Source organism: Balaenoptera ricei, chromosome 5 (assembly GCF_028023285.1).
Source record: "Balaenoptera ricei isolate mBalRic1 chromosome 5, mBalRic1.hap2, whole genome shotgun sequence".
NCBI lineage: Eukaryota > Metazoa > Chordata > Mammalia > Artiodactyla > Balaenopteridae > Balaenoptera > Balaenoptera ricei.
The window spans coordinates 124,591,752-124,604,492 of NC_082643.1; the positions used below are offsets into that span (position 1 = coordinate 124,591,752).

The 12,741-nt window shown below is 34.5% G+C and overlaps 1 protein-coding gene across 2 annotated transcripts in view; it reads left to right on the forward strand.

The window, feature by feature from the left end:
* AFG2A (AFG2 AAA ATPase homolog A) overlaps positions 1-12,741 on the forward strand; it is a 339,619-nt gene that overhangs the window by 70,992 nt on the left and 255,886 nt on the right. For both annotated transcript variants that reach the window (XM_059923550.1, XM_059923551.1), the window contains exon 11: positions 8,186-8,395. In XM_059923550.1, coding sequence (XP_059779533.1) covers positions 8,186-8,395 — 210 coding nt within the window. The remainder of the gene's footprint in view (positions 1-8,185; positions 8,396-12,741) is intronic.

Genomic DNA, 12,741 nt, shown 5'->3' on the forward strand with positions numbered 1-12,741 from the left:
CCTAGTTCATTCATTTTTATTTTGTCCTCTTGGAACTTGTTCATAGAAGTTTTTTTGTTTTGTTTTGTTTTAACCTAATCATCAGGTCTTTTACTTCTGTGGGTGTGCAGTTTGAATTGAGTTTTTGTATTTTGGGGTTTTTTTTTTTTGGATTTATATATTGTTGGATGCTTGCTCAGAAAGTACTGTGAGATATTTGTGGGGGACATCTCCCTTGGGAAATTTATGTCACTGCGCTGTCTGTGCTTGTTTGACAGCTGTTCCGTCACTTCTAACTTTATTATTAATTCAAAAAGTTATAAAGCCATATGTGAGCAGCTGTTCACTATTTTCATCAGGACAAAAAAGGAAGGAAAGGGCCCGAGAATAATATTATCAGGAGTGATTTAGGTTAGACTGTAGGAATAATTTTCTGGCAGTTACGATATAGTGTAACTTACTTAAGAGAGTTATAGAATTAAAAATAATTTTAAAGAGCATAAAATAGTATTTGTTGAAAGATGAGAGGACTTGAAAGATGAAATACTGACTGAAGGTAGGATAGTGAACCAGCTAGTTTGTGAATTCCTATTCTAGTTCTAGGATTTTATGATTTCATGCTGGTGTTTATTCTTCTCTTACTGACTAATTTTCCCATGACTTTCTGTGCTTTAAGACTCTCCTATGCAATAGTATTTTAAAGCCAATTTATATTTATTTTTAATAGGTATCTTAGCTATACAAAGACCCATCATTTATTTGGCATTCAGGTGCTAAATTAAAATGCAAAACTTGTTTGCCCTTATTTTAAGAAATGTAGTAATCAGACAAAAAGAAAAAGAATAGAAAAGTTATGGTAATTAAATATTGTTCATGAAACTACAAATGTAATGGCTTGATTGTCCTTTATCTTTTGTCACTAGTCCTTTAAGATATGACTGTTCATTGTAATCATCTTTCAGACATTTAAATAAAATAATACCTACCTAGTATTTATTAGTTAACATGTGCCAGGCAAAGTGCAGTTAATGAAATATTTACTATACTGTTTGATTCTCACAATAATCCTGAAAGCTTAGGTTTTATTGTCCCCTATTACAGATGAGAAAGAAGTTTAGAGAGATGAAGCAAATTGCCCAAAGTGATTCAGTAACTAGTAATTTCATACAAAAAAATGTATGAAGTTTTTAAAACGCGAATATAGAATTGTGTATATATTACGATCTCAATGAAAATGCATGCACAGGCATTTGAAAGACTAGAAGGTACTACACCAAAATACTAAAAATGGTTACTTTTAGGTGTTGGGGAAATAGGTAATTCTTATATTGTCCTTTGTAATTTCTTATAGGCTGTACTTATATAATAGCTATCCTTATAAACATATGAGGTGGGAATTGCTATTATAACTTTCATATTCTAACAGCTTGACATAAGTTTTTCATATATGTAACATTTTCCAAATCTCTGTCCTCACTATCTCACATATTTAAGAATATCTTAACCTATTTTATATTTTTTTCAGTAGTTTTTGTATTAATTTGTGTGAAGACAGATATTTTATGTCTTTAGACAAAGACTCTGTTTTTTAGGATACTTTTTTCTTATTCCTCTTTCTAGATTAAAAATATTTGGAGATATTATTTCACTTAACCTTGGTGCACTTATAGTCCCTAAGACAAGTTGAGCACATAGAAGACATTTCCCAAAGTTTATTGAATTTCTTTCCCTTGTAAATTCCAACCACGGTACAGTAATTGGAAACTAATTCCTTAATTTTCAAATATGTATTTTTTTTCTCTTTTAATGTAACTTTCATTTACACAGTTGCCCAAGTCTGAATCCTGACTGTTACCCTTGATTTCATTTTCTTTTTTTACCGTCTCCTCTCCAAATCTAATTAATTATCAAGACTCATTGGTTAGCCTTGTTTAATATAGTTTTTATCCTTTTTTGTTTTCTCCATAGCCCTACTGCTACTACAGTAGTGCAGATTACCACAGTCTCTTATAGGAATTACTGTAGAAGCCTCTCCTCCTCACCCTCCCAATTCTAATTCCCACTCTACTTTATAACCACAGTGGTCTTCCAGCAGTCTGATCATGTCATTTCCCTGATTAAATTGTTCTCCATTGCTCTCAGGATAAAGTCTAAATTTCTTGATGTTTTATGAGTCTTCAAGGTCTGATAGCTCCATATGCTGGCTAACCTCTTTTGTTTCTACTCCTCTTCTGGCTCTCTAAATTCTAGCCATACTGAATTACTTTTATTTAATTCTCCTAATATATAATGCTTTTTTTACCTTTGTCTTCTCCACGGCATTTGCTGTTACTTTCAGCTGGCTAATTTCTGTGTTTATTAGATCCCACCTCATATGTCACTTCTGAAAAGCTTTTCCTGACCGTCCATTTAAACTCTGTGACTACCCTTTTAGCATATACCAGGCTTTATAGTAATTGCATAATTATGAAAGTATGCCTTTTTAAGGAAATATTCCATCAGGTCAAAAACTCAGTATGGACAGGAACTATTTTGTTCCCAGGAACCAGCATAGTATGAAATAGGCATTTAGTCAGTATTTAATAGATTGATTGATGTTTCTGCAGATGACTTTGCCTCATATTTTCCTGAGAGTCTAGAGACCTTCTGACATAATACCCTTAGCTCCCTGCTTTCCTGCCAATCTTAAACTTTTTATCTTTATCTTTTACTCTCCTTTCCTATCACTGCTTGGGGGGATAAATACTTAACTGAAATATAAAGTGGAAAATATAAGTGCAGTAGAAGTAGAGGGGTATTAACTATCTTTCAAGAAGTTTAGTGGTGAGAAAGGAGGAGATATAATATTAGGTAGAAATAATATCAAAGTAAAGTTGTTTTGAAGGATAGGGAGAAACAGGAAATATTTGTAGGCTGAGGAAAAAAATGTAGTGAAGAATATAATTAAAGCAGGAATAGAGAGGGACAGTTGGTGAAGCAAGGGCCCCAAAGGTCAGGAGATAGGAAGGGGATAGGATTGTTTCACTTTTCTGCTGGTTCTTACAGCCTTCAGGGCAATGGACCAACTCCTCAGTATAGACTACTATAGTGTCCACGCAGTGGCATTGGTGTTTTGGCCTGTTCCATGTCCAGTGAACATTCAGTTTTCTGGCAGGAGCATCTTAATTTCTCTTGAGGAACACGCCTTCTTCAGCTCCTGGTCCAGCTGACACTGTTTGCTACTATTCCCTGATCCGTAACTAAAGAGATCACTTTTTATGATATGGACTTCCTTATCTTTTATTTTGGTGATTTCCATGTGTGTTTCATGGAGGTGCTTCAGGGGTTTAATATCTGATATTAGGTTCTTTTAAATGACTCTTTTTAAAGATTTTTTAGAAGACAGATTAAAAACCAAACACACTCAAATGTATTAAATACCAAATTTTATCATAATGAAAATTATCAGTTTGTATTGCCAGGTTTATTTAGTTTCATATATATCTGAGAAAAACATTCTCCTAGCCATTTATAGGCATATCATTGAATTTTGTTTTAAATGCTATTAATTAGGAAGGATATAGTTCTGTACTAATCTTGAAGAAAATTTTATCTGTATGTGTGCTTATTAAATTAGCTTAAGTAAATAATCTGCTGTAGTACTCAAGGTATAACTCAAACATGCTCCAAGTTATGGAATAGCTGTTCCTCATGGAGCATGGTCTCCAACAGAGCATGCTGTTCTCATTGTATAGGTATAATAGTTGCATAGTAACAACTGAATGGATATCATGCAGCATCATAACAATAACATAGTATCATTTTAGTTCTTATAAGTTGCTTCCCTGACTTCTGTATTTATGATAGTTATAAATACAGCTTTTATCCATTATATATAATATATACATACTGTCCCTCTCTGTATGCATGTATGCATGTGTATGCATGTATGTGTGTATTGTATGTATGTATATATGCCACTCTTAAAAGGCATAAAAATAAACTACTGATTGAAATAAACCACTATCCAGTAACCTCATTGCCAAATCTACTGACTATTTTTTTTTAATTCTCTCTACTTTCTGATCTATTAATTTTTAATAGTTGTTGACTACCCTCCTTAAAAATTTCTTCCCAGAATGTTTATTTTCATGAGAGGTATGCTAAAGTATTTAGAAGTGTCATACCTGCAGCCTACTTTAAAAGGTTCAACAGAAAATTTAAAAATTGATAGTGTCTGGCCTTACATTTAGGTCTTTGATCCATTTTGAGTTTATTTTTGTGTATGGTGTTAGGGAGTGTTCTGATTTCATTCTTTTACATGTAGCTGTCCAGTTTTCCCAGCACCACTTATTGAAGAGGCTGTCTTTTCTCCATTGTATATTCTTGCCTCCTTTATCAAAAATAAGGTGACCATATGTGCATGGGTTTATCTCTGGGCTTTCTGTCCTGTTCCATTGATCTATATTTCTGTTTTTGTGCCAGTACCATACTATCTTGATTACTGTAGCTTTGTAGTACAGTCTGAAGTCCGGGAGCCTGATTCCTCCAGCTCCGTTTTTCTTTCTCAAGATTGCTTTGGCTCTTCAGGGTCTTTGTTGTTTCCATACAAATTGTGAAATTTTTTGTTCTAGTTCTGTGAAAAATGCCAGTGGTAGTTTGATAGGGATTGCATTGAATCTGTAGATTGCTTTGGGTAGTATAGTCATTTTCACAATGTTGATTCTTCCAATCTAAGAACATGATATATCTCTCCATCTGTTTGTATTATCTTTAATTTCTTTCATCAGTGCCTGATAGTTTTCTGCATACAGGTCTTTTGTCTCCTTAGGTAGGTTTATTCCTAGGTATCCAAAAATGGGCAGAAGACCTAAATAGACATTTCTCCAAAGAAGATATACAGATTGCCAACAAACACATGAAAGGATGCTCAACATCACTAATCATTAGAGAAATGCAAATCAAAACTACAATGAGATATCACCTCACACCAGTCAGAATGGCCATCATCAAAAAATCTACAAACAATAAATGCTGGAGAGAGTGTGGAGAAAAGGGAACCGTCTTGCACTGTTGGTGGGGATGTAAGTTGATACAGCCACTATGGAGAACAGTATGGAGGCTCCTTAAAAAACTAAAAATAGAACTACCATCCAACCCAGCAATCCCACTACTGGGCATATACCCTGAGAAAACCATAATTCAAAAAGAGTCATGTACCACAATGTTCATTGCAGCTCTATTTACAATAGCCAGGACATGGAAACAACCTAAGTGTCCATTGACAGATGAATGGATAAAGAAGATGGATGTGGCACATATATACAATGGACTATTACTCACCCATAAAAAGAAATGAAATTGAGTTATTTGTAGTGAGGTGGATGGACCTAGAGACTGTCATACAGAGTGAAGTAAGTCAGAAAGAGAAAAACAAATACTGTATGCTAACACATATATATGGAATCTTAAAAAAAAAAAAAATGGTTCTGAAGAACCTAGGGGCAGGACAGGAATAAAGACGCAAACGTAGAGAATGGACTTGAGGACACGGGGAGGGGGAAGGGTAAGCTAGGACGAAGTAAGAGAGTGGCATGGACATATATATACTACCAAATGTAAAATAGATAACTAGTGGGAAGCAGCTGCATAGCACAGCACAGGGAGATCAGCTCAGTGATTTGTGACCACCTAGGGGGGTGGGATAGGAAGGATGGGAGGGAGATGCAAGAGGGAGGAGATATGGGGATGTATGTATATGTATAGCTGATTCACTTTGTTATAAAGCAGGAACTAAAAAACTGTTGTAAAGCAATTATACTCCAATAAAGATGTTAAAAAAAATAAAAATTGATAAAGTATGTGTGTTTTTGTGTGTATTGTGTGTGTGTGTGTGTGTAGAGAGAGAGAGAGAAGGAGAAAGTGAGAGCACGTACTAAAGCAAAAGTGGTAAATATTAAAAATTGGTGAATTTTGGTAGAGTATATATTCACTTATGGTACTGATTTTTCTTCAACTTTTGCATGTTTGAAAAATTTCAAAATTAAGTTAAAAAGTAGAAGAAAAGGATAAAGGAAAGATCAGAAACACCAGAGAGCACAAGCAGGAACTACACCTCAGGGTGTGACAACTCTGCTGCACTTCTGCCTGTATCAGGCCTTGGTTATACGAACACAGTCACCTTCTGCGGTAAACAGTCACTTTGTTCCTGCTGATGATAGCTGGATGTTTTTAGGGCCATAAGATCATGTGTACTAATCTCAAGTTTCATTTTAACTTTATTAATTGGTGAAATCAGAAATCAGTTAGGAAAAAAAAGTCAAAATAAAACCCAAGGCTAATGATGCTGCAAGGAAACATACATGTATCGCTCATGCCATTAAAATAGATGAAGTGGTTGGGATAGCAAACGGGCATCATGTATTACGAGACCTAAAATGTTCATGCCTTTTAATCCAGTAATCTCACTTCTCAAAATAACTCCCAAGAAAGCAATTTAGAAAAAAATAATTAAATCTGAGCTCAGGGTTATGGTTGATAATACAGAATTCTCCTTGTTCTGTGAACAAAAAACAAAAACAATAGAATGCCCCCCAAAACCAATGCAAGTTCATTTGGAAAAAGTAATCTTTTCCTGATAGTAACAAACAAACAAAACCCTTCTCTTTTTTGGGTTTGTAGATTGTTTTCTGACTTTTCTTCCTCTTTCTTTTTTTTCCTCTTCCCTCTTAAATGTAGGTAGCATCCATAGACCTGCCTTTCGTCCACATTTCTCTTCTCATGGTTGACTACTTTAATTGATCTCATGATGTCTATTGTTTGTATGTAGATATCTCTGAAATCTAACATTTCAACCCTATTCTCTTTCCAGAGCTCCATTTGTGATATATGTTCAACTCCATTTGTGATGTATATTCAATTGTGAATGTGTGCAATTCTGTGTATCCAAAAAAACCATCTTATTTATTTTCTCTCCTACTGATCATTTTTTCTGTGGTCTGTATTCTTCTTATCAGTCCATCTTGAAATCTTTAGCTTCAGATTCTCCCTTTCTTCCTCTGCCTTCAAAACCCTCAGCTGTAGACCTGTAGTATTTTTCTGGTGTGTCTTCATCATCTCCATGTGGTTACCCTAGCTCAGTCTTCCTTTTTTTTTTTTTTTTTTTTTTAAAGGATGTTTGTGATAGATCCTTAATTGTTCTCCCTGCACTTTCTCTCCTCTCTAATGAATCTTGTCAGAGAAGTCTTTCTGAAGCACAGATCAGACCATATCACTTTCTAGATTAAAAACCTTCAAAGACTTCTTATGAATAAAGAGGTTCGTGAACTCCATCTAGTCTTCAGGGTCCTCCACTATTTGGCTTGAACTTACTTTTCTATTTTTATTTCCCTCCCTTAAATCCATTTTCCTCTCATCTTCTTCATACTTCCTTCTGAGCTTTTCATAATTTTTTGGCCTCTACCTGACATTGTCCCTATTTTCACATTTCTGGATCTCATCCATGCTTCAAGAGTTGGCTTTCAGATTTGCCTTCCAGCTGGAAATAATCTTTTCTTCCTGGGAAGTCCCAAAGCCTTTTTCTCTTTCTTTGTTATTGTGGTTAGTATGCTTTCCATTGTACTATGGTTATTTATGTGCATGTTACTGATAGTTGTTAAGTTCTTTAAAGTCTGGATTTATGTCTTACCTATTTCCTGTGTACACTATATGGTACGTAGTTCTCAATGAATATTTATTAAGTAAATAATATCTAAAGAGCTATCTTGTTTGGGGGGCCTTCTGGGGGGAACAAAATTTTGAGGATTCTTTATTGATATATCAAAGGCAGAAAAGATTACATGTTCCATAAGGACCTACAGAAGTATATTTAAAAGTAATTTTGCTAAAAAAGAAATATAAGAACTTAGATATATATATGAGACCTTGGATCACTGATTCAAACCATTTTCAAACAGATGAAAGCTAGTTTTTACAGCCATGTAGAATAGAATATAGACTTACCAGAATGTTCAATCATTTAACCAGTTACTTATACAAGTCTTGGCAAACAGAAACATTTTGTTTTTCTTTAGTATTTCTATAATATGCAGCTCACATTTCATAAACTCCTAATTTACTTCTTGATGCTGTTGAAATTATTTTTAGGAAATTATTGATTCTTAAATAGTTCTGTTTCCCTTCTTGCATATATATTTTAAAAAATTTTTATCGTTTGTTTGTTTTGCAGGTATCCTGGTCAGATATAGGAGGACTGGGAAATATCAAACTGAAGCTGAAACAGGCTGTGGAATGGCCCTTGAAACATTCAGAGTCTTTCATCCAAATGGGTATTCAGCCACCTAAAGGAGTTCTTTTGTATGGGCCTCCTGGATGCTCTAAAACAATGATTGCAAAGGCTTTGGCCAATGAGAGTGGACTGAATTTCCTAGCTGTAAAGGTAGGGTGTTAAATTTTTTAACTGCTACTCTGTCTTCTAGGCACCCCTCCCTGTCCAATCCTCTGATTCCTACCCTTAGGAGAGCATAAAAGGCCATCTTAAGGAGTAGTTGATTTTTATTTGAGATTGATGGCAATATAATATAGGGAGATGGGAGATAAATAAATTAGTGCCTATAATCAGCAAATCATGGTTTAGTTTCTTGATTCTCAATATTTCTTACACACATGTGTAATAGAAACCAGTTTTCTTTAGTTTCTTTAGTACATTTTTTTTTTTTTTTTTTTTTTTAAATTCTGAACTCTTTTATTAAATTTTATTTATTTATTTATTTATTTGTTTATGGCTGGGTTGGGTCTTCGTTTGTGTGCCAGGGCTTTCTCTAGTTGTGGCGAGCGGGGGCCACTCTTCATCGCGGTGCGCGGGCCTCTCACCATCGCGGCCTCTCTTGTTGCAGAGCACAGGCTCCAGACGCGCAGGCTCAGTAACCGTGGCTCACGGGCCTAGTTGCTCCGCGGCATGTGGGATCCTCCCAGACCAGGGCTCGAACCCGCATCCCCCGCACTAGCAGGCAGACTCCCAACCACTGCGCCACCAGGGAAGCCCCTTTAGTACATTTTTAAATTGTACTAATCACTCTTGTTTAGCCAAGACTTAATTATAAATTTGATTGAATTTAATAAATTTAATATTTACAAACACAATATTTTAAAAGAAATCAAATACCTTATATGGTACAAATCATTTAAAAAAAAATTCATTATTTATTTGGCTGCGTCGGGGCTCAGTTGCAGCACACGGGCTCTTTGTTGCAGCACGTGGACTTCTCTAGTTGTGGCACATGGGCTCCAGAGCGCATGGGCTCAGTAGTTGTGGCATGCGGGCTCTCTAGTTGCGGCACGTAGGCTGTAGAGAGCACGGGCTTAGTTGCCCTGCGGCATGTGGGATCTTAGTTCCCCAACCAGGGATCAAACCTGTGTCCCCTGCATTGGAAGGTGGATTCTTAACCACTGGACCACCTGGGAAGTCCCCGAAAATAAATTTTTTAAAAACACTTTCCCAGTCAGAAGATATATATACATTATTTATATTCTGAAACACACACATGCATATTTTATTTGTTTACTGCCCTGCCCTATTACTTGGGATAGATTATCTTACCTGATATGTAGTTTTGCATTTACTATAGGACTAGATATTAATTTTGTTATTAACTTCTGTGTAACATGATAATATATCCATTTACTAAATATATATATATATTTTAGTATATATGTACATGTATATATAAAACCTTAAATCCATTTCTGTAGACTTTATCACAAAAATACATATTTAAATATGTTAACTATCAAAGTCATTTCAGAAAAGGTACATGATAATTTATTTTGATGTTGTCAGGGAATATTTTTTGTAATAAAGTATGTTTTTTTAATCTTAAAACATTGAAATCATTGGCAGGTTGAACGTATAAAACTTATTTCAGAGTGTCAGTCTTTTACTTTACTCTTGACCCTTGAACAACGTGAGTTTGAACTGTGTGGTTCCACTTATATGTGGATTTTTTTTCTATAGTAAAACTATAGTATTACATTATCTGAGGTGGGTTGAATCCGTGGATATGGGGAAGCTGTGTAAATGGAGGGCCGACTCTAAGTTATACTAACTATAAGTTATACTAAGTTATACTTAGATTTTTGACTGCATGGAGGGTCAGAGCTCCTCATCCCCGCATTTTTCAAGGATTAGCTATACTTAAATTTTCTGTGGAATGATATTTAGATGTATTTAGGCTATTTGCTTTTTAAGAATCAGTATCTTCACAATCACTAGTGTTTGCCTGTTTTTTATTATCTTGTAGAAGATATTGGATAGGGATTTGGGGAGGGGACCATTTTCACTATGATTAGTTATGCTGAATCATGACCATAGTTTTAAAGGTTGCAGTTTTAAATGTTGGAGTAATGAGTGATTTTGAAATTTCCAGAGACATCTTGATTTCTCTTTGGTCCTTGTCCTCTTATCTTGTGGTAGTGGAAATGGTCATTTTACTGGCATTTCCTACTCTTTTTTTTCTGTCATCTCCATTTTTCTGTGCCTACCTTCTACAGTGTATATTCATAATTGAATTTTTCCTGTCTACTGGAAATCTAAAACTTATTTAATGAGGATTTAGCTCACAGTTATTTACACTTGAATGTCAAGGAAGAAAGAGCACATATATTTCCTTACAAATTAGTATCTCACTCTTTTGTGATCCAAGATAACAGTTCCAGATGCTACCAGGACTGCTTTCTGGCCTATCCTAGGATTACTTAGAAATATATTTATTACTGCATTTGCATATGAAACCTTTCATAAATTTACAGTTTCACCTTTGTCTTTTTTCATGATGAGAAAAGGAGGAAGACTCTTTTTTCATGTAAAATAGCCAACTATGTGTTAACTTATATGCACCTTTCATTAACTATTTAATTCATTTAGGTCACACACAAAACATAAGTGATGTTAAGAAATTTTCTTAATAAATTGAGTTTGTACTTGCTTAGGGATTATTACATATCCTACTTACTAATTTTTATTTAATGTGGACTTTTATTCATTATACAATTTAGTATACTTTGACAGTATTATTCAATTATTGAATCTGGGTGGAGGTTATATTAAGTAAACAATGGGTGTTCATTTACTATTCTTTCAACTTTTCCTATGTGTTTAAAAATTACAAAAGAAAAAGTTGGGAACACACAAAAAAATTTGCTTTTCTATGCATTTTCATTGGTCCTTTCATCTTGGTCTGATTAATGCTTATGAGAAGAGTTAAAATAGCTATATCATACCGTTTATGTATGAGGATATCAAGTCAAAGAAGTTAGGAATTCATATTGTATTCTTTCAAGTTTTATTTTCCGACAAAGAAAAAGTTGTCTTTTGTTTCCAACAAAGATATTTGTTTTCTGTGGGATTTAAGTGTTATAATTAAATTTGAACATTTTGAAATAACAAATCTCACACATTTTGAAAGTGATCAGAAAAAAATAGGTAGACTCTGGTATTGAGAAACACAAGTGTTTTGGATGTATTGAAAGAATAAACTCCCTAACACTTTTTGCAATGGTGATTACCTTTAATTCCGAAGATAAAGAATTTTAAAACTTTAAACATTTCTTTCTCTGAGTTTATGAAAGAACCCTTTATCTTCCCCTGTGCATCTTTTCTAAACAGTGATTACAAGATTTATATTCTACTCAGAGTTAAGACTTCACCTTGGCTTGTGTGGGCTCTTAATATCCTTTGGCATCTGTATGTGTTTTTGTGCAGACTGTAGCACTTGACAAACGCTTAAGTTTAGTTTGTCATCTGGGTCAATTACGTCAAAATATTTTCCAGTTGAAATTTCCTCTCTGCTTCTCGCTTGCTTTTTGTCTGGAGTGCTACAATAGATTAATTACCCTTGAATGGCTGGGCTGCTTTACTTTATGAAGAACTGTTACTGATTCTGGAAGAAGGGTGATTAGGCCTCTGACAGGGATTTTCAGCAAGTCCTTTATTAGCTGTATTGGCGAGTACAAGAATGTAATGAACTTAGTATATCCTTAACTTTTGGGGGAAACGTTTTCTGACACTTGTCTCAGAGAGGAATTGTGCAAAATACATCCCATTTTCAGGAAAAACCTATATTTTATTGAAAGCAGTGCACAATTCAAAATAATTACTATTGTTTGTTTAACCAGATCCCCTACTATTCTGTTACCAAAGGTACAAGATAATTTGAACTTTGTAGGTTCCAAGTTCATCTTTAAACTTTTTTTAAAAAAAATTATGTGGGCTAGTCTATAAATCATAGAGCTTTCATTTTGCAGCTATTGTGTGGAAAACTGCATAGATACCTCTTTTACATACTGAATGCTTTAAGATTAGTTTCTAGGATTCTAAGGATAGTGATGTTTAAGAAGGTGAAGTGACTTTTCCAAGTCAAAGTGGTGGTAATGGAACTGAAATTTGATCTCAGGACTTTCTGACTCCAGAGTCTAAGCACTAAAGCCCACTGTATTATACAGTCTTCCATTTTCCTTTTTTTTTTTTTTTTTTTAAATAAAACTAGTTCCCAGTGCTTTTTTTCATTAATTACACCAAATTACTTGAGAAGGTAGTTCAGGCAGTTTCTATGGGGCAGATTCAGAGATGTGGAAAGATGTTTCTGGGACCTAGTTTAAAACATAATTTTGTTTCTCTCAGACAAAGAAAACTGAGGAAAATAGCATGGCTTTGTAGTGGAAGTTAATTGAGTTAATAAGAAAGGGTAAACACTGCCAAAGAAACAGGAACCTGATGAATTAAATGGA